This window comes from Branchiostoma floridae, chromosome 5, assembly GCF_000003815.2.
Source record: "Branchiostoma floridae strain S238N-H82 chromosome 5, Bfl_VNyyK, whole genome shotgun sequence".
In the NCBI taxonomy this organism is placed as follows: Eukaryota; Metazoa; Chordata; class Leptocardii; order Amphioxiformes; family Branchiostomatidae; genus Branchiostoma; species Branchiostoma floridae.
This window is the reverse complement of record NC_049983.1, coordinates 11,817,007-11,838,316: the sequence shown is the minus strand read 5'-3', so window position 1 is coordinate 11,838,316 and position 21,310 is coordinate 11,817,007. Positions and strand designations below refer to the sequence as shown.

The 21,310-nt window shown below is 42.5% G+C and overlaps 4 protein-coding genes across 4 annotated transcripts; all 4 read right to left on the bottom strand.

Moving 5' to 3' along the window:
- Nucleotides 1-56: 56 nt before the first annotated feature.
- LOC118416179 (short transient receptor potential channel 4-like) lies at nt 57-3,494 on the bottom strand. The gene is made up of 3 exons (XM_035821258.1): nt 2,892-3,494; nt 307-762; nt 57-218 (listed from the first exon to the last, which is right to left on the bottom strand). The coding sequence occupies exons 1-3, from the start codon at nt 3,267-3,269 to the stop codon at nt 57-59; spliced, it is 996 nt and encodes a 331-aa protein (XP_035677151.1). The 5' UTR covers nt 3,270-3,494.
- Nucleotides 3,495-6,220: 2,726 nt separating this feature from the next.
- LOC118416178 (short transient receptor potential channel 4-like) lies at nt 6,221-10,244 on the bottom strand. Its single transcript, XM_035821257.1, has 7 exons — nt 9,891-10,244; nt 8,048-8,503; nt 7,866-7,970; nt 7,376-7,571; nt 7,040-7,173; nt 6,581-6,836; nt 6,221-6,336 (listed from the first exon to the last, which is right to left on the bottom strand). Exons 1-7 carry the CDS (start codon nt 10,242-10,244, stop codon nt 6,221-6,223), a joined length of 1,617 nt encoding a protein of 538 aa, XP_035677150.1.
- A 492-nt stretch (nt 10,245-10,736) lies between these two features.
- On the bottom strand, nt 10,737-16,886 carry LOC118415209 (short transient receptor potential channel 4-like). The gene is made up of 11 exons (XM_035819606.1): nt 16,374-16,886; nt 15,166-15,621; nt 14,788-14,892; nt 14,448-14,658; nt 14,010-14,143; nt 13,582-13,837; nt 12,932-13,037; nt 12,162-12,372; nt 11,735-11,902; nt 11,427-11,468; nt 10,737-11,234 (listed from the first exon to the last, which is right to left on the bottom strand). Exons 1-11 carry the CDS (start codon nt 16,761-16,763, stop codon nt 11,163-11,165), a joined length of 2,151 nt encoding a protein of 716 aa, XP_035675499.1. The 5' UTR covers nt 16,764-16,886; the 3' UTR covers nt 10,737-11,162.
- An 874-nt stretch (nt 16,887-17,760) lies between these two features.
- LOC118416176 (E3 ubiquitin-protein ligase TRIM62-like) lies at nt 17,761-21,019 on the bottom strand. The gene is made up of 8 exons (XM_035821256.1): nt 20,864-21,019; nt 20,347-20,688; nt 19,866-20,101; nt 19,430-19,627; nt 18,901-19,066; nt 18,647-18,694; nt 18,243-18,421; nt 17,761-17,909 (listed from the first exon to the last, which is right to left on the bottom strand). Exons 1-8 carry the CDS (start codon nt 20,877-20,879, stop codon nt 17,799-17,801), a joined length of 1,296 nt encoding a protein of 431 aa, XP_035677149.1. The 5' UTR covers nt 20,880-21,019; the 3' UTR covers nt 17,761-17,798.
- Between the last annotated feature and the right edge of the window lie 291 nt (nt 21,020-21,310).

The window sequence follows — 21,310 nt, the reverse complement described above, 5'->3', positions numbered from 1 at the left end:
TAGCGTCTCAACAACGAACGGGGTAAAGGATCTGATGAGATCTACTCATTACACCATCAAAGAATACCTTGTGTAACGAGGTACCATTTGAAGTCATTAAAAAGGCACCATACCAAAACGGCAAGACTCTTCTTCAACTTAGAACTATGCAAGATCCAGGGATGGTACCGGTAGAACTGCAGATTCAGCAACTCCTGGCACTTGTCGTTCGCCACGAACTAGGGGAAGGAGTACAGACGTAAGTAAGGCCATGCTTAGTTAGATATTAGAAATTATAATCACATCATGCAATCGTATTGAACGTACCTTCTTATATCCTACAGCAATAGCCTTTCGAAGTTGACGCATGCGCAATCCTGCGATGTCTTCCATGTTGTCCCCACCGTTCAAGACGGTCATGACCTCCTCAGGACACCTGGCGAAATCAATAAGCTCTGCAATAAACTCCTCAAGACGGACAGAGAGTTCTTGAAATTTTCTTTTTCCAGTCTCCAGACAAGAGACGATGTTGTTCAGTTCCTCCTTGAGCTTGAAGGCGGTTTCGAAGGGATCTTGGCTGGTGAGGAGAATGAAAGAAGGGCTGGTGACGGCGCGGTAGTAGTCAAGCATGACTCTGTGGTTGGTCGAACCTCTGACGTCACCAATGCGGGGTAGAGGGCACTGGTGATCCAGGAGGAGTTTTAGGATGCTGTAGTTGTTGCGATGCGCCGCTAGGAGGACTGGTGTGACGTGAGAGGAAAAGAGCGACTCTTTGGGTGTGCCCTGCAAGCGCATAATTTGTACAGATTGATTAAACCGATTGCATATTTGTTTCCAAATTGACCTATGTCTACTGGTTTGATAATGATAACTTTATTACACAACAATTGTGTAAGGTACAAAGTATGATATCTACATAACTACAGTTCTATAGCTTAACTTAAGGCTTATCTAACTAATACAGTTGTAGTATGGGATAAGTCTTTTTTCAATAATTGGAGGCTTTTACAATCATTGGAGGAATTTCTAACGTCAAAACGTTAACATTCTTGATATGACGGATTAAGGCATTCCGTCCCTTTCTTTCAGTAAATGAAAACCTGTGGTATGTTCATCACCAAGCCGCTAGGAGTCACAATGATCATGTCACCAATATCCGACCGTAGGTATGGTATGGCGTGAAATATTGTTTTCGTAATGTTCCTGCTTTTTCCTTCTTTCTTCTATCTCGTCATCATCATCATCGTCGGTCGACGTGCTTACACACGACGGGGTTATACCGCCCCTTACGGAGTGACATACCCTTTCGCAAGCTAATTTCTAGACGGGGAAAAAACTCTAAAGGGCAATCTCGGTCGTTCCTTGGCCGAATGATCTGAAATTTTGCAAAAGGGTAAAGTAGGCCAATACCCTTTTCTCTCGTGTCCTAGTATTAAGTCCCAAAGACCCTAAATTTGGTATGCTAGTGCATGAGATATTTTCTAAAAGGACCCCTTTGTCATACTTGGCCCAAAATCACATCGAAAAGATTTATTGGGATTTTGCCGGAGTTCTATGACTATTTCAACGTCCACCGCGTTCCAGCATTTCACCATATATGGTAAAATGACCTAGAGAACGTTGACCCTCTCAGCGTGTCAGGTGTGCGTAATCGCTATTTGAATTATTACGGGGCAGCCAATAGGCGCGCGACATTAAGTTTAGGTGATGGCGTGATTGGTCAACTCGGATACAGTCAATGAGGAAGGGCTTTCAAAATACCCCTACTTGTTCTTCTTAATATTCATGAACACGCATCATTCTCAGTGGTATTCATACCAAATGAAGCTTGGGAATATTTAGGCCGGATTCCAACCAATTAAGTGAAGGATTCACCACAAAACAAGTCATCGAAAGTTTGACAGGTGTGAATACCTTAGCCTGTCCGCAATGAATCCCACCACGCCAACAGTTTGTTTGCCATCAACTGCCTTGCTGCACGCATGTGCCAGTGTTGAATCAGGAACGCCATGAGAAGGGTCCGTTTAACCAATTTTCAGCAATTTTTGTAGTCTCAGAGGTACGAATTGTGTCCTCGAATTATAACACTCTCTTGACTGTGCATAACATGTGTATCCATCATAAGAAACTTCGATAAAATCTTGGACGGTAATTCATGTGATTTACACATTTGGGGAGGCCGAGTAAGTCTCATGAATTTATTTCCGACACAATACACGGTCTTTTGATTGCACACCGTTGACCATGGTTTAAAAATTTTACAGTACGTAGAAACATGCCTTATAAGATAAGTACAGCAACTGCCCTTGTGTTGTGTAAATAAGAAAGGTTCAAATGCTAACCACGTCCTTGTCTGTGAGCTGTAGGTACGTAATACCAAACGTGATGCATTTGTAAAACATACGACACAATTTTCGTTTGTGAAATAAATGTTTTCCTTCTTAAAGAACAACAGCGCCGTCTTTGTAAATGCGTAAATCACTAGCATGCTGTGTGCGTGTTGTAGTCAAGAAAAGTGTGATTACAGTACAGTAAAGCACTCTGAGTATGAACTTATCGTAGTTTCTGGTCAAGAGGGAGGGGGCAGAAAAGTGATGACATTTTTGCGTTGACAAAATTTTAGCGGTTGAATGGTGACTTACAGTTCAAGAATTACAGTACCTCGGTCTTCCGATGAAAAGGCACGCAAAAACATCTTTTTTTTTCTGCTAGACCAAAAATTCGATCGTCTTTCCCTTACGCGCCAGAACCATGACACTATACAACAATCCACCAGTATAATCAGTTATTAGTGTTTACCACAAACCAGTTCTTACCATGAGGAATCTGAATGATCGATCAATGTGCATTAATCTCATAATCTCTATAGCATTTATATAGTAATACTGTTATATAGTAAAAAATAAAGTCACCTTCTCAGTGCTGTTTGTTGGCCACTTATGACTCAGCAAAATTTTGACGATGTCTTCCTTCTCCAAGTCCACAGCGTACAGTAGCGAGTCTCCCAAGTCCGCTCCATGTCTCAGTAATGTCTCCACCATCTCCTGGTTACCCCGGATCGTCGCCAGTTCTACAGCAGAACGGCCACATGGGTCCAGGCAGTTGATGGTGAAGGACAAGTCATCAAGGTTGTCTCTTAACATCGCTTCCACCTCCTCAAGGACACCATCTTTAACGAGGCAAAGGAAATGCCTCTGCAGTGGACTCTTCTCTTTCGGAAGGGAACGACTTTCCTCTGAAAATATGTCATGTTCCGCCTGTTCTTCATCTTGGCTGGCGTAGGATTCCATCTCGTCTAGAGGACAAACTTTAGCTATTTGCTGTTGTGGTGCAAGGCGTCGCTTTGATGATGGGTGTGTTCGTCGTTAGAATTCCTGGTATGAGTTTTTCCCGTCATTAGAACAATTATCCATTATTAAGACAATGATTCCGGCGGCGTAATTGTAAACGATTATGTCCACCCCAGTCGACATTACGTCTCTATAATTATACCTCAAATGCCCTTAAAGCTCAACGTGCTCTTTCATACACTATCTATATACATGTATGCATGTGAGAAATGAACTGAGGGCAACAAGTATCCGGTGATTATCATCCGCCGGTGGCCATGAGCCGTAATCGCTCATTCGTCTGTATTCGTTATGTCACAAGTCTGCTTATATCCAAGCTTTGAATGAATATTTGATGCCTACTAACACGTCAACTATGGTGTGTTATTTATTGTGTTTCTCTCATGAGTACTGGAGTGAAAAGTTCTCTTTTAACAAAAGTGTCGCGTGAAATTAATGAAATATATGGCATACGGTTGAACAGCATTTGTTTTTAATTGACGTGAAAAATTCTTAAGGGCAACGTTACGTTATCTCTGTCGTTACTTGGTTATGTCTAACAAGCAAACAGACAAACAGGAAAACTGATTTGATTGACATCTCCGGACATGACAGTAATGCACTAGACCATTTAGTAACTTGACCCTGTCATAGTCTCCATAGCAGGCTCTCTTGGCTTTTTTTTTCGTATTTAGGGGGCGCTTTTGCTGGTCATTTCTTTTTGTGTGAGTCGCTTGTGCCGCTGGCGTGTCAATACTTTCGACCCAGTACAAAAAGAAAAAGTGTTTTATGCGCACCCTCCAAAAACGAAAAGGCCCAGAGAGCCTGCTAGGGAGGCTAGCTCTGCCAGGTAAATCCTTTACACTGACGTGTCTGACAACAGAAGTTTATATTTGGAGCGCGGATGACAAAACAATCCACAGATTAGCACGTACCACTTCCCCTAAACCTTACTTGTAATAGTTGCTGATTCCCATGCATGCTTAACTAGATCTTCCTGTCTCACATTCAAAACATCAAGTGCAGGTATCTGACATTAGCATAAACGCAGTGTCATAGTCGCTGCTGACTGTTGAATTCACCCTTCAGCCTGATCCCGATGAAGACGGTACGCCAGCAGGTATCGTGCCTTCAGCCGTTTGACGGTCACCTGTTTGGTGGAGAGGAAATCTGATGGTAAAGATGACAAAGAAGCTGAAGCTGAAAATTAGCTTTAGGCAAAAACCATGATAAGCAATTGCTGATAGCTCTAAGGGCATGTCTTCCGGTTTACTTTTACTATCATACCATATTTGGAACTAATGTTAAAGTTGCCCCTGCATCAGCAACAAATGCACAGGGGTGGCGCCCATCTTCATTTCTGTAGCCCCTGGGCCTCACATTTGTGTCAGCCACTGCAGCAGGGTGCTAGTCAGCTGGTAGTGATGTGCGTTTAACTCCCATGCCCTTCCTCATTAGTGCTGAGTGCTAAACAGAGACAGCTGCATGTACCATTTTTTTAAAGTCTGTGGGATGACCCGTCCGGGGATCGAACTCACGACCTATCGAATGCAAGGCAAACACACTACCCACTCTGCCATTGCACCGATCATTTGGAATTACATGATTCCAAATCAGACGAACACTTGCAAAGCTTCCTGTATTTTGGGCACCATTATTTGCCCTCTGTGTTGGAATATTTCATTCCAACATGATCAGACCTGAAGTCAACAGAATCTAAGAGGATGAAGTATGAATATCTCCATTACCTTGTACTTTTCGACAGCCTGCTTTAATTCCATCTCGTTCTTCTGATGGAAACAGAAAAAAAAGAAAAGATATTCTTTTAACCGTGTAAAAGACACGATAAAATGCAATTGTTTAGTTTTGAAACTGTTAAATGACACAATGATAGATAAAGACAAACCATGGATGAGCTGTAGTTGATAGCGAGGGAAACAAACGAACTACCTCTGAGTTATTCTCCACTATATTGTTAAACTTCCAAGTCAGTCAAGTATTTTAAATTGACGATGCGATGGGCTTTCTGGGAAAGGTTGTGATGTTCTGATAACGAAAAGGTAGGAACCTATTTCTGCTAACCTCTTGAAGGTTTTGGCCGCGGTAAATCAAGACAAGCCATTTCAGGAAGTACCAGCCCGACTTGGGACTGGGGATGAGGTTGAAGGGAGGCGGCAGCGTGCGGCCTTTGGGGATGTATTTCAACATCTCACGGGAACGGGCGAAGCGCCACTCCACCTCAGCGTCGGACTGCAGAATGATGAAAACAATGAAATGTCTAATTTAGCATAAACATTTTTTATTATCATTTCAAAATTTGCTCTTCATCTACTTTTGTCAGTTCATTTGGGTGCTACGATGTACCATCAATATGGACCTGCGTTGACATGATAGTGTAGTTTCCAAACATGGTTGATATTATACAGAATAGATTCTCATGTTTTGCGTGCCTCCTTCATAACTATGTATGCATGCAGACACCATTTATGATTATTGATAAGTCATGATTTCCCACTTACCGAGACACTAGAGAAGGAGTCACTCAACATGGCGATGAGCATGTTCAGCATGATGATAATGGAGATTGTGATGTAGGTGATAAACAGGATTCTGCTCAGCCAGATGGACACTACAGGAAACTGGACCGCATTTGGTGCCGTCACGTCCAGGTCGGTAAAGTCAAACTTTCCGTACAGCGTACCAAACAGGTACCATATGGAGTGATGCAGTCTGAATGGGAAAATTAATGATTTCTATTTTTTTCATTGTATTGTACTTCTAATATTTCCTTCTCGTTAATGAGCTGTCAATTGCATTGTGCAGAAAAGGGTGGCACGCGCTATAAGCATTATGATTGGCATAACCAACAATACTAGCACTACAAAGGAAAATGCAATGTATCATCAAGAAAATCAGACATACTGTGCAAATTGCCCATAATCACAGAAGTCATAGGCGGTAAAATTGAGGTTGGTGTTGTTGGCTTGTGCTTGGTCTTGGACAGCTTGATAATACTTCAAGAGGCACTCTGAAAGTCCAAAAAAACTGTAATTAGATCATGACAGATACATTTGAAGGTGTATCGACTGAGTGACGTGTTCCTTTGTCCCAGAACCCTACTTTTTTATCCATATCTCCATTTTTTTAAAATCTGCAATATTTCCTGCTTTTCCTTGCTGCCATTGGATTTTGGCACAAAGATCATCAATATGTTCCGATGATGTTTACATACTGTTAAATGCATTATGAGAGACAAAATAGATTTAACACACCTGAATCCGGTCTGGGTGAACTATACAGGCGTTGTAAAGCGGTGCCAAACCCGACGATGATGATGAGAAACACGATGAGGAACTTGAAGATGTCCCCAACCATCTTGTACATGGATAGCAGGAGCGGACCGATAGTCTCGGAGAACATCAACATGCTCATGTACCGGGCGAAGCTGAGGATGACCGCTATCGCCAGCAGGTACACACCGATGAAGTGTGGGTGCATCTCGTCTGAACTGAGTGCAAGACTGCGGTCCTTATCGGGAAATACAAGAGGAGGGCCTAAGGGTAAATGGAGTATTGCTGCATGTCCTGTTGTGTGACATCCGCCACGATAGTGGCCAACATCTGATCAAGGACCTTGATCTGATCAAATGATTTTCAGAATAATTTCATCAACTTTTATTTTGTATATTACAGACGAAATATTAATTTTGAAAGCTATGTAGCATTACGTACCCTTGTGATGGCAAAGATGCCGCCTACAAAGCAGCCTGTAGCTGTCATGTGACACAGGAGCAGCAGCAGGTCCCACTTGTTCCAGGCGTCCACTGATGCAGTCCAAACCTCCTTCATCTTCTCCCAGGTTATACCTGTTAGAAAAGCACCAGAATTATCAGCAAACTAATTCTCCTGAAGACGAAAGTACCGTCTAGAAAAAAATTGCGCACTAGAAAACAGTGTGTGTTTGGAGTTGAACACACTGAACATGTTCCATTGATACATACGTATTAAATCAAGTTGACATGATAACTGCCATCAACATTTTATACTTCGTTACACCTGATTTCTTACCGAGCACCCAGCACCAGTAGGTTCCAATCAAAAGTCTCTCAGCACCGCTAATTGATCTCATAAAGCCCACGAACACGCCCCACGACCAGACCTTCATGCTGTACTTAGCAACGGGCGAGGCGATACTCTGTCCCAGACCAGTCTCTGGGATGACTAGGTACACGACTGCCAAAACCGGAGTTAAGATTTCCAACATCTGCGGTAGTACAAAACATGGTGCAAGGTCAGTTAAAAAATCAACCAGTGTAGCATCTCAATGGCATGAAGACTTAGAATGCTTTAAGATATTAATAGCAAAAAAGATACAGCGTTAAACCAATAATTTCAAATCCATCATAACAGAACGCCTAAATTGCTGGAGATTTAGCAATTGCCATAGTCGCATCTCAACAACGAACAAGTTAAAGAGTCTGACGAGGTTTACTACATCAAAGAATATGGTGTAAATATGTGCAAGGTACCATTTGTATTTATTAAAACTCCATCATACCAAAATGGCAAGATTCTTCTTCCATTTGGAGCTGTGCAACATCCAGGTATGGCGCCGGTAGAACTGCAGATTCAGCAACTCCTGACACTTGTCATCCGCCACGAACTAGGGGAAGTACCAACGTAAATCAGGTTATGCTTGGATAGGCATTGGAAATTATAATCAAATCATGTTGCACTTACCTTCTTATATCCTACTTCAATAGCTTTCTGAAGTTGACGCATGCGCAATCCTGCGATGTCCTCCATATTGTCCCCACCATTCAAGACGGTCTCCACTTCTTCGGGACACCTGGCGAAATTTATAAGCTCCGCAATGAACTCCTCAAGACGGACAGAGATTTTTTGAAGTTCCCTTCTTCCAGTCTCAAGACAAGAGACGATGTTGTTCAGTTCCTCCTTGATCTTGAAGGCGGTTTCGAAGGGGTCTTGGCTGGTGAGGAGGATGTAAGAAGGGCTGGTGACGGCGCGGTAGTAGTCAAGCTTGGCTCTGTGGTCAGTCGAACCGCTGACGTCACCAATGCTGGGGAGAGGGAACTGCTGATCCAGGAGGAGTTTTAGGATGCTGTAGTTGTTGCGATGCGCCGCTAGGAGGACAGGTGTGATATGTGGAGGATACAGCGATTCTCTGGGTGTGCCCTGCAAGCGTATATATTTGTACAAGTAAATTAGACCGATTTCCAAATTGGCTTATGGCTAGTGATTTGGCGGGTGAGTGCATGGCAGCCTATAATAAGCTTATCACCAAAACACTAGGAGTCACAATGATAATACCCACTGCAGCAGATCAACTTGGATTTGAATAAATCACGTCACCAATATTTGAATATAAAGTAATGCAGCGAAACAATGTTCGTAATGGACAGAAAAATATTCTATGGTTTGTTAGTAGCTGTGGTTATCAGGTTCGTTTGGGACTTAACATTTCTAGACAGGACCCGAGCACCTTTTGTACAAGTTAGGTGAGGCCGGGAGAAAACAGCTGGAAAATGTCGCTGGTCCCAACACAACATTGTTTATGCTTGATACGTACATGTCATCCCAAAAGAACAGTCGATAGAGGAACCCTTTCCCCAACCCCCGTATTTAGTCAGTAAGGGAATGTCAGTTCTTAAACACAAGCTTAAGGCCATATAGCAGGTAGACAGATCCGAACCACTACAGCAAACCATCCACATAATTAGTAATACCCCCTTTCCACTAGAACGGCCCTTTTGCCACACTTTGACGGATCGCTCAGCGACTTGTATTGAAAGAAAAGAATATTTTTACGCTTTGTGTGTCATTTTGTCTGTTCAGTCACACTTTTACTGTTTGTGTGATATAAAAAAACACGATTCTTAGTGGCAAATTGGCACACCAAATACATTTATGTTTTTTGGCACACGTTTGACTGATAAGCCTAGTTCGAGGCCCGGTGGGCGTCACTCCACCTTCAGGAAAGCTAGTGGTGTTTCCCAATGGCACAACATGAGGGCATGCCGAGTATCGAAGGTTCGGAGTCCAACGCTCTTCCAGTTACGCCACACAATATGATATACCCAGTATGAAATCGAAGGTTTCACACATCCGTTTTAGCTCGCAGTGAGAGCGCAGCGCGAACGCCGTCTAGTAGTGTCCACCTCTAACCCGTCCATATGATACTTTACAACATCCAATAAGGAATTTAAATGATCACTCGATGTGTATTAATCTCATCGTTCGCATCTATAAGGTTTTCTGTTAAGATAAGTAGTATATATAATATCCGTTAAATCCACTGCAGAAGCAAAGCATCCTTTCCCCTCCACAAATCCTCCTAATCGTAGGAAGTTCCAAGCTGAGAGCTTCTTTCCTAGAACTACATCGTTATGGAATAAGCTTCCACGGACTTGCTTCCCCTTGGGGTACAATCTGAAACTGTTTAAGTCAAGGGTAAACAGACATCTTTCTTCACAAAACAGTATTGTAACCCAAAACGCTTGAGTGGCTCCATGAGCCTTGTTTTGCGGTGAATCCTAAGTAAATGTAAAAATAATACAGTCACCTTCTTAGTGTCATTTACTGGCCAGGTATGAGTCAGCAAGGCTGTCACGATGTCTTCCTTCTCCAAGTCCACAGCGTACAGTAGCGAGTCTCCCAAGTCCGCTCCATGTCTCAGTAATGTCTCCACCATCTCCTGGTTACCCCGGATCGTCGCCAGTTCTACAGCAGAACGGCCACATGGGTCCAGGCAGTCGATGATGAAGGACAAGTCGTCAAGGTTGTCTCTTAACATCGCTTCCACCTCCTCAAGGTGTCCATTTTTACGAGGCAAGAAACCGTCTATGCAGTGGACTCTTCTCTTTCGGATAGGAGCGACTTTCCTCCGAAAATATCTCATGTTCCGCCTGTTCTTCATCTTGGCTGCCGAAGGACTCCATCTCGTCTAGAGGACAAACTTTAGCTATATGCTGTAGCTGTGAGAGGCTTTGTTCGACTGATACCGGGCATGGGTGTGTCACGTCGTTAGGCCAATTATCCATTATTAGGACAATAATTCAGGTGGCGTAATTCTAAATAATTGATTCCACCACAGTCAACGTTAGGTCTCTATTTAAAGTCCAACGTGCTCTTTTAAACGTACACTATCTATATAGACGTGTGCGAAATGAACTGAAGGAAACAGGTGATTCTCGTCCGCCAGTAGTCATGCGACGTAAGCTGCCCATTCGTCTGTGTTCCTCATGTCACAGGTTTCCTTCTTTGAATGAATATTTGATGCCTCAACTATGGTGTGTTACCTATATTGTGTGTCTCTCATGACTGTAGAGCAGATGTTTTCTGTTAATAAAAGTGATGAGGCTCGTATCGAGTGAACAATTGACACTCGGTTGCACGGCATTTGGTTTCCGTTTTTATTTTACGTGAAAAACCCTTAAGCCTACCTCTGTCGTTACGTTGCAATGTCTAATGAATAAACAAACAAACAAACAAACAAATAGACAGATAAACAACCAGGCAAGGCAAAGGGGGTACATTGACATCTTCGGCCATGACAATAGTGCAGTAGACCATTTTAGAAACGTGCACCAATCAGGTAGATCCTTTACACTGACGTGTCTGACAACAGAAAAATATATTTGGAGCATGGCTGACGAAAGACTCCACAATACTGTCTTTTGGGATAAAGACATCATCAAAATAAGAGCTAACAATTCCAGTATCTAATTCCCATGCATGCTTAACAAGATCTTTCCGTCTACATTCAAAACATCAAGTGCAGGTATATTACGCTAGCATAAACGCAATGTCATGGTTGCTGCTGACTGTTAAAGCGTCACCCTTCAGCCTGATCCCGATGAAGACGGTACGCCAGCAGGTATCGTGCCTTCAGCCGTTTGACGGTCACCTGTTTGGTGGAACATTATATGGTAAAGATGACAAAAAAAACTGAATGACAAAACTAGCTTTACGCAATACATCATGCTAAGAACCGATGATAGCTGTTTAGTTGCACTCTGAGATGGAATATTTTGTACAAACATAATCAAACGTGAAATCGACAGAAACTATGATGATAAAGTAGGAACATCACCATTACCTTGTACTTTCCGTGGGCTTGCCTCAACTCTATCTCGTCCTTCTGACAGAAACATAAAAAAAGAAGATTACACAGATCGAATTATTTTAACGAGTAAAATAAATAACCAAATGCAAATGTTCCATTTTGATGTTGTTTTGCCGTTATCTCACAATTGTACGTATCCAAATTAGCGATAAGCTGCGAGGGAAACAAAACAACCTACCTTTTCTGAAGTTATTCTCCATGATGTTATAAACAAGCAATCAAATGTCTTAAGTAACGTGCTAGTCTGATAATGCAAGTCGCAGGAACCTATTTCTGCTAACCTCTTGAAGCTTTTGGCCGCGGCAAATCAGAACGAGCCATTTCAGGAAGTACCAGCCCGACTTGGGACTGGGGATGAGGTTGAAGGGAGGCGGCAGCGTGCGGCCTTTGGGGATGTATTTCAGCATCTCACGGGAACGGGCGAAGCGCCACTCCACCTCAGCGTCGGACTGAAGAAGACCAACAACAATGAATTGAGTTAGCATAGTAAAGCTTCAAGTTGAGTCTATCAGCCCGATGCAATGGTAGTCTTTGAGGTATGTATCCTAATGAATAAGAGACATGTTTCAAAGACTTGTTTCCCTCGTTTCTATGTCTAAGATATGAAAGTTTTGCACAGGCTTATTTCCTTCACTATCTGTCTCTAAATCCTACGCGGGCATCTTAATACATTAAGATTAAGGCCAGAGAGACACTATACCTACTTACCGAGACACTAGAGAAGGAATCACTCATCATAGCAATGAGTATATTGAGCATGATGATGATGGAGGTTGTGATGTAGGTGATGAACAGGATTCTGCTCAGCCAGATGGACACTACAGGAAACTGGACTGCGTTTGGTGCCGTCACGTCCAGGTCAGTGAACTCAAACTTTCCGTACAGCGTCCAGCATAAGTAGAAAATGGATTTGTGCAAACTAGGGGGAAAATATTGCATAATTGTTTGCTTGAATTACTTTAAAACATGCTTTCAGTGTAGGTATGAAAAAACACACCTGTTGCTTGTCATAGAGTGTTTGCAGTCTCATGACTGTGACGTAATGTAAATGGAGGCCACGTTGGTGGGTTGAAAATGCATGTGAACTCTTCATGTGATCTCGACATTTCATTTGCTCCTATCGTGAAAATACCTCTTTATATTCAAGGAACACCAGACTTTGTATAATCCATTTGATATAGACATATTGCGTGACATTCCGGAGTGCCGACATTGCATCTTTATCTCTATGTTTGATAGACTTTTCGTAGTTATCAGGTGCAAACACCTGGCATCATCCCTTTGTTTTGGAACATCCATTGAAATAAATCAACACATTACAGTCCCCATTGAATGGTTAGTCATAGTATGTCGAAATGTGGAATTAATTTTAGGACATGTAATTCAAGTGTTTCTAGAACACCATCTCACATTACCATTAGATTAGTCCTTTCTATGTATCATGCAGATTAATCTTAAGCTAAATGAGTACCACATACTGTGCGAAGTCGCCATAGTAACAGAAGTCTTCTGCAGTGAAATTGACATTGGTGTTGTTAGCTTGATGTTGCTCTCGGCGAGCTTGGTAAAATTCCTTAAGACAATCTGAAACAGTAAAAGAGCGGTATCAGTCTGGTAAGTTAGTCATGGATTCAATGGCAGTGACAATTTACTAAAATTTTGATGTACGTGGTATGGAAGTAATTGCTATGGTCCCACTGATTTCTAATGCGGAGAAACACCGCTAGCGGGTTTGTCAAAATTACTCCAGACATTTGTAGGGGTATGAACACTGAGAAGAAAGGCAAGGCAAGAACTGAATATTAGTAATCTACCTCCTTCGATCACTATCACCCTACCAGGTCCTTTAATACTCAAAGACTTGTTGCATGTTTGCTACACCATGTTCTGTGGTTAATTTGCGTTACTAGATTTATGACATGTTAGATATTCTAAAAGAGTCCCCTGTTGGATTTATTTTCGCCCTCTCACATTAAAACAGTTTTGGGATATCCAGATGGAATGCCATCAATAATATCAAACCAATGTGGCCTAAGCAGCTCGTGGCAACTTGATAGTCTACATCGATGATTTACAATCTATTATCCAATACAAATCATTTCTAGGATACTAATAATGTTTGATATACCTGAGTCCGGTCTGGGTGAACTATACAGGCGCTGTAAGGCAGTGGCAAAACCGACGATGATGATGAGAAACACAATGATGAACCTGAAGATGTCCACAACCATCTTGTACATGGACAGCAGGAGCGGGCCAATAGTCTCGGAAAACATCAACATGCTCATGTACCGGGCGAAGCTGAGGATGACCGCTATCGCCAGAAAATAACTGCCGATGAAGAAGGGGTTCCACTCTCCTGGATTAAACAGGAGGTTGACGTCCTAATCACAAAGATGAAACGAGAGGGTGGGATGTGAGACGCAGCAAATGTGCCGAACGATGCAAAGGGGGTAATTTAAAGACGAAGCAGATGGCTCGCCATATTGGAACAGACTCTAGTAACTAGAATCACTTTTTTAACCGATAACTAACAACTGATCTGCAGTTAATTACCTTTTGAATAGCGACAATACCGCCCGTAAAGCAACCCATAGCTGTCACGTGACACAGGAGCAGCAGCATGTCCCACTTGTTCCAGGCGTCCACTGAAGCGGTCCAAATCTCCTTCACCTTCTCCCACACCATTCCTGTAACGAAAAGTTACGATGGGAGAAGCAGACTTGTGGAATAGTGTGGCATTGAAAATATTAGCCATAGAATTAGCTGCACATGAGAAGCATGTTTGTGAATGTGAATTAGAATTTATTTAGACTTGATTATTTAACACATTTATTTAGCCCTGAATAGTATTTTAGGACAGAAAACGTGATAGTTGGAAAAGTTGTGAGATATAAAATGTTGTTTTACAACTGACTAGACCTGGCTTGTATTAAGTTATTCAACCACATATATTACAATATATCATTTTGAAACAAAATCGTAATCTCTCACCTAGTACCCAACAATAATATGTCCCTATTAGCACGTAGGCTTCAGTCGACTCCAGGTCACCGTTGAGTAGTATCGTGATCGTCAAAAAAAGGAGCCAAGACCAGGACCTCATGTTGAACTTGACAACAGGCGAGGCGATGGCCTCTCCGAGATATGCCTTTGGGATGACCATATATACGAGTGCCAGCACCGGAGTTAAGACTTTGCATATCTGTGGCAAACAACACTAATCAACAAAACTGCAGAACGTGTAGGCAAAGAATTTTCAAAGCAGCGCAGTTTGCAGGGTCTTTATAATAGGAATCAGTGTTAATTCAGACAACAATGAGAATCACCATACCCAAAAGGCTAGCATCTTCTTCCATGTTGTGCTGTATAAGACGCCGTGATGACGTCGGTAGAACTGCAGATTCAACAACTCCTGACACTTGTTGTGCGCCACGAACTATAAAGGATAAACAAGTGTAATAGTAAACATTTGAACCAGACTCAAACAACAAAGCCTTATTATCGTCGTCTGTTTGTCATCATCACTGGGTACATATTAATGGAAAAAAAATGGGCATTAAGCACCAAAACTTTGTCTTAATATCGTCAATGGTATAAATACCTTCCCACTCATAGTATTGAATGATAGTCTGGTCGATTGCCCTATCCAAAATTGATCTCATAATGCCAACCGCTGTTTGGTCAGATCATGCAATCATATTAGACTTACCTTCTTATGCCCTACTTCAATAGCCTTTTGAAGTTGACGCATGCGCAATCCTGCGATGTCCTCCATGTTGTCGCCAGCGTTCAAAACGGTCATGACCTCCTTGGGACACCTGGCGAAATTTATAAGCTCTGCAGTAAACTCCTCAAGACGGGCAGAGAGTTCTTGAAATTCCCTTTTTCCAGTCTCAAGACAAGAGACGATGTTGTTCAGTTCCTCCTTGAGCTTGAAGGCGGTTTCGAAGGGATCTTGGCTGGTGAGGAGGATGTAAGAAGGGCTGGTGACGGCGCGGTAGTAGTCAAGCATGGCTCTGTGGTCGGTCGAACCGCTGACGTCACCAATGATGGGGAGAGGACACTGGTGATACAGGAGGAGCTTTAGGATGCTGTAATTGTTGCGATGCGCCGCTAGGAGGAGTGGTGTGACGTGCGAGGAAAAGAGTGACTCTTTGGGTGTGCCCTGCAAGCATGGATATTTAAACAGTGCATTTACCGGTACTGCTTGAATTGAGATAGGGTTTCACACTACCAGTAGAAGGCACTAAAAATACCAAACGTTTTACGATCATCAATCAGGGAAGTGTATCTTAGGCCTACGTCACTTTCCTACCCGGGGCCCGACCAAATACGTTTATGCTAATAGATATCTACAAGGCATGCTGTTGAATTATTTTGGTCCGTTTTGACTTTTGTGTTTTTGTTGTCTTTTATATCGTACCTTTCGTTCCCCAAAACTGCCCTGCCAGGCCCTTTGTGGAAATGTGACGTTTAATAGCCTTACAGGGCGTTGTCAATTATTTAAAAGGGATTGTGCAATTCGTAAATTGATCTCTTTCATACAGAACAGGCGTAGGAAAGCTCGAAAAGAGGAGGTGTTTTCTTTGTTGAACCTCCAGTGAAAAACTGAACAGCGGTTGCCAAGTGCTCATAGTTTGCCTTCACTACGGTCACAATTACTCAACACAGGACAAACAAATCCAGAACCCAAATCCGGTGCTATTTCATAACTTACACTACTAGGACGGACAAAGAGAAAATACATGATCTAAAGTAAACGAACAGAAATTGTAACATTTATTCGACATCTGCGTCACATTGTATGTACTATTGGTAGACTCACTGAGAATACTTAAATACCTATGGCATTGTTGTCCCTTTCATCATCAACTCCATACCCCGGGCAAGACTGAGAATAAATAAAAAAGCACACACCTTGTCTGTACTGAATTCACTACCTTCTGTCCGGGGGTAACTTAGCAGAGTTGTTACGATGTCTTCCTTCTCCAAGTCCACAGCGTACAGTAGCGAGTCTCCCAAGTCCGCTCCATGCCTCAGTAATGTCTCCACCATCTCCTGGTTACCCCGGATCGTCGCCAGTTCTACAACAGAACGGCCACATGGGTCCAGGCAGTCGATGGTGAATGACACGTCATGGACATGTTTGGTTAGCATCTCTTCCACCTCGGCACTGTCACCATCTTTCACTTGGGAAAGAAATCGCCTCTGTAGTTGGCTGTTCTCGCCAAGAATGGGCAGTTTTGTCACCGAGAAAACCGCATCTTCTATCTGTTCATCTGCATCTTGCTTACGATATAAATCCATCTCGTCTTGAGAGAAAACGTTGAACTAATGTCGAATGAGGTCTATTCCCAAACGCCTGCAGCCTAGCCAATTAAAGTCTTATCAATTGGAGTCGGCGGTGGGATACAAGCAAAACACAACATCACACAAAACAGTACAAATGTTGCGTGACTACAAATAGTGAAAGGCCGCTTTTAATGTATAGGTTGATCTGCATGAGTGATCTACCAGTCACAGTTGATCCAAGGCACATGTCATTCTCTGAATGGGACCAATCTATTATTTGTAACCGTGTATGGTCCGGGAGATCACTATTGAGTCTAAAATTTCAGCCCTTGAAAGCTTTTAGAATTCCTGCTTTATACAGATTTTGACAAATGGTATGTTGATTATTTATTAATGGAAGTCACCAACTAGAAGGTACGTTACTTTTAGCATCTACACAAGAATCTCCACTGTTGTACATTACAGTTTCCGGTTCGTTTGGACATTGCCTACCCGTATATTTATTTTTCTACAGAGACCAACTATAAGAATTGTGAGTGAATTGAGCCAGTCATAATATTGACATTACACCCAGCGTTGCAACATGCCCGTTTGTCATGTATTTCTTCAAACACTTTGTTAGACATGCATAATTACACCTGGATAGCACAGAGAGACAAAGACAGAGATGGGTGACGAAAAATATAAACTCGGCACAAAAAGTTTGGAATATTAGCTTTGCTAGGTCATATTTCAGCTGTTTCTGCATCAATTTCAATGTATTATATACCAATAGAAAGCGTGTGTGATTTTCGGTCCAGTGATATAAAACCCATTATCATTGTAAACTCATTGAACGAGCACCAGGCCTGCTTGCGTGAGTGGGTCACACAAAAAATTGCCCAAATTTCTCAGCTTGTGTTCAACACGGCATCATCCTTTCAGAATGGGTGTGGTTGTCGACGTCAATGATTCAATCGTTCGTTTTTTATGTATTACATGGATAAAAACAAGAACAGAGAAGGGGACAGAAATGATTGTGAATATTTTATTAGATTCAAACTCAGTCCTCTAGGAAGGGTTTTCAGATTTTTCGTATTCCTCTTGTATTTTCTCTGCCATGTCGGAACGGCCCCCTTTCCGCAGACATGATGTGAGCTCTTCCAACATGGCATCATCGTCCTAATGTCAGGGAAGCGAGTACTCGAGTCATGAAGGCATATTTGCAAACATCAAAATCACAGGAATTAACTTTTGTGACGACGACGGTAGAACAAACTTGTTGAATATACATGTCAATTTGAAGATATATCTTAAGCCAGTGCTGCATCTGCACTGCACGAAAACGAATATTTAAGCAGACTAACTTAACTATGGAAAAAGGCTTAAAGGTGGAAAAACATTTCAGCAGTGTTTACGGTGTCGTAAAGGCCAATGGAACTATGATATGACCTTTCCGCAACCTTCCGTAGTCGTTAAGGTGAATCAAATACATATGTTAAATACATATCGTACCTTCATAGTAAGCCTCCAAGCAGACAGGCCTTCTAGAACCTGCCGGTTGTGGTCACGTGGGTAATTTATCTCCACCTTGTCTAGCTGAACCTTTTCCAGACCGAGGCAGCTGGCGACCTGCCGCCACTCTTTACCGAGGGATTTGGAAAGGTCTGTCAGTCTGGCGTCATTGAAGAAACCTACGGAAAGGAAAGGTTTTACGTTGATAGTATTGTTTGACATGGTGTTAACGTGTTGTACCTTTGAGGGATGTTCAATAAATATGTAGACAACTGTGTCGTCACCCTAGTAGTGTGAGGGTACAAGAAGAGGTTATAGAATGATGGGGATATTTTGTTCGTATTTTGAAATTAGACATTGGAAGGAAAGATAGTTGTAGACTATGAGAATTTAGATGAACTTACGAGTCTTGCGCAAAGATGCCTCATGTTTCACGTCAGGAATACTGTCGCCTGTGGATGTACAACAAAAATTTGGTTAAAATCACCCAACATATGTTGATAAAGCGATACATCTTTCAACTTACAAAGAAGCCTTTCCTACGATTTTATTGGTGTAGGGTATTGAGATCGATTTGAGGCTTTTCCCTACGCTTTTCCCCCGAATGATTCTGTTACGTACCAAAGGCTGAACACTACGTATACAGAGGGTGACTTACTAGCAGCGTCCATGACAGCTAGAAGTTCCTCCATTTTAGCAAGAGAAACTGCGGTATCCACTACCACATAGCCTTCGTTTACTTGGAACGCCGGACGAACGGGTTCGCTCACGTCAACCTCGTATGTGTGTAGGTGTTTACTACTGTCGGCATCGAAGAAGTGGACCTGAGAAGGACAAAATCATTAGCCTGGTATCCAGCCGTATTATAGCTCCCGATTCTGTCCTCTCTCTGCAAAATGCAGAAATACAAAATTGTTTACAAAGAAACCTCTGTTATTATAATGTATATTATGGGAACATGTCTTTGAGGATCTCTATATCAACTGCGTATTTCTTTTGTTTGTTGTACTTTTTGCAAACATCACCTGTAGCTTTAAGTCATGAAGCGAGGTAGAATGGCAAATTAGAAATAGTATACTGTACTAGTATAACTGTTATTTCATGATAAACAAACAACATTTTATGACTATTTCATGTTAGAAGACCGACGCTGATACATTAGAAGACCAAGATACACATGAGATCACCTTCGCGTTGTCGTAGTCGAGAAGAACACCGATCACTGGCGGGTTCCGGACCAGCGGCAGACCACAGTCCTCATAGTTGTGTCGGGCGGACACCTCCCCGTCGTTGTTCCTGATGCACCAGGACTTCTTGGTGTCACCGATCCACTTGTCACGCTTAACGGTCTTCGTAGCCACGCCTTCATAACGAAAAGCAGGCAGCTATCAGTTACCCTTACATTGTACACCCAAACCGGTATGTAACATTAACTATGTATATAAGTGACCTTAGAATTCAAACACAAAGCCAGTCTACTTATGAAGGTGCAGACCTACTGTGGTTTTTCGGTCAACCCTGGTTTATCGTCTACCCCAATTCTGCAAAAACGTTTTTGCAAAGCTTGAAGACAAGAATGACAAAACTTTGGATATCTATGATGCTTGTGAGACTATATAATACACTATGCTCACCGATGCGGTAGTGGTTGGATTTGTGCACGTCCACTTCCCAGTACATCCTCCCTCCACTGACCAGTACATCTCCCAGGGCAGTGTGGGACTTCCCCACAAACCGACCCAAGGTGTTGACAACCTCTTGGTCTCCGTTGTATTTGATGAGAATATTCCCCTTATCACTGTCTTCCTGAGTCTCTAACTTGCCATGAATGGTCGCAGGATCCAAGCCGAAGGTACATGCTATAGGGAGTAAATCCCACCGGAGAATGTTATGAGTTAATGTTTTGGAGAAAACTTACAGCTGACATTGAGAACATTACAATCGATTACAAATGACTATGGTATGTGTGTGTGTGTGTGTGTGTGTGTGTGTGTGTGTGTGTGTGTGTGTGTGTGTGTGTGTGTGCGCGCGCGCGTGTGCGAGTGTGTTTGTGTGTCTGGGCCCGTGTCTGTGTTTGTGTGTGTAGCATGTGAAGTAAACTCACTTTCGCCAGCTTTTATTTCCCGATTGACCAACCCTTGGGAGTCTCCGGACTTGCTCTGATCCTGCCCCGCTAGCTTGTCTGTTTCGCTCACCACCGGTTGAAGTTGGGGCTTCTCCAGTAGCGAGGCCATTTTTCTCTCCAGACTACACAGCCTTTCCTCGTGGTCTTGAAGTTTGGATTCCAACTGGCTGACTTGACCTTGGTAGAAGACTTTCAGCTGAGTCTCTTCCTCGAGTTTTCTTGCCGTTTCTTCTCTTAATTCCTCGCTTTGGCGTAGCTTTTCTTCCAAATCTTCAGTATCACGTGCACCATCAGAAGGATGGGGATTCCAGGAAGCCATTCCTATTCGGGATATATCATCAGTACCTCAACTGACGGCATAGGAATATCGTGAGGTGGAATAAAGCGAAGATCACGACGACTACCTGCATGGAACAATGATTGATACCATGCTACCTGCATCTGTTTTCACATACTCGTTTCATAGTCCGTTATAGTAAAAAGAATATCGACATACCTGAGTCACAGTCCATTTTCTACATACCGCTAAGACATAGATTAACAGTGTGCACCGAAGAGCATTGGCAAATTTATACGTTAACACTTCCGTCACAAAATACGCCCGTTTAGCCTGGGTCAGCTCACTCAATGTTTGACCTTAGCTAGTGAATTATGGGAAAATTCCCAGCCAAGTGAACAGCAGATTAAGAAATATTTATCCTTCATTTTTCACAAAAATAATCTAATATCCATTATAAAAAATATTTTTTTGTCAGAAATTCTATTCCTACGTTTCTAGTTGAAAGCTTAGTGACCTAAGACCTCACCTGTGGGTGAGCTGGCAGGCTGCGATTGGCTGGCAACCTCTCACACTTCAGGTGTTCCGAAACTATGATCTAATACACACGTCATCTCCTGCTAGTTTCACAGGTGGACTCGTCTCCTGCTTTCATAAAGGGGGTAG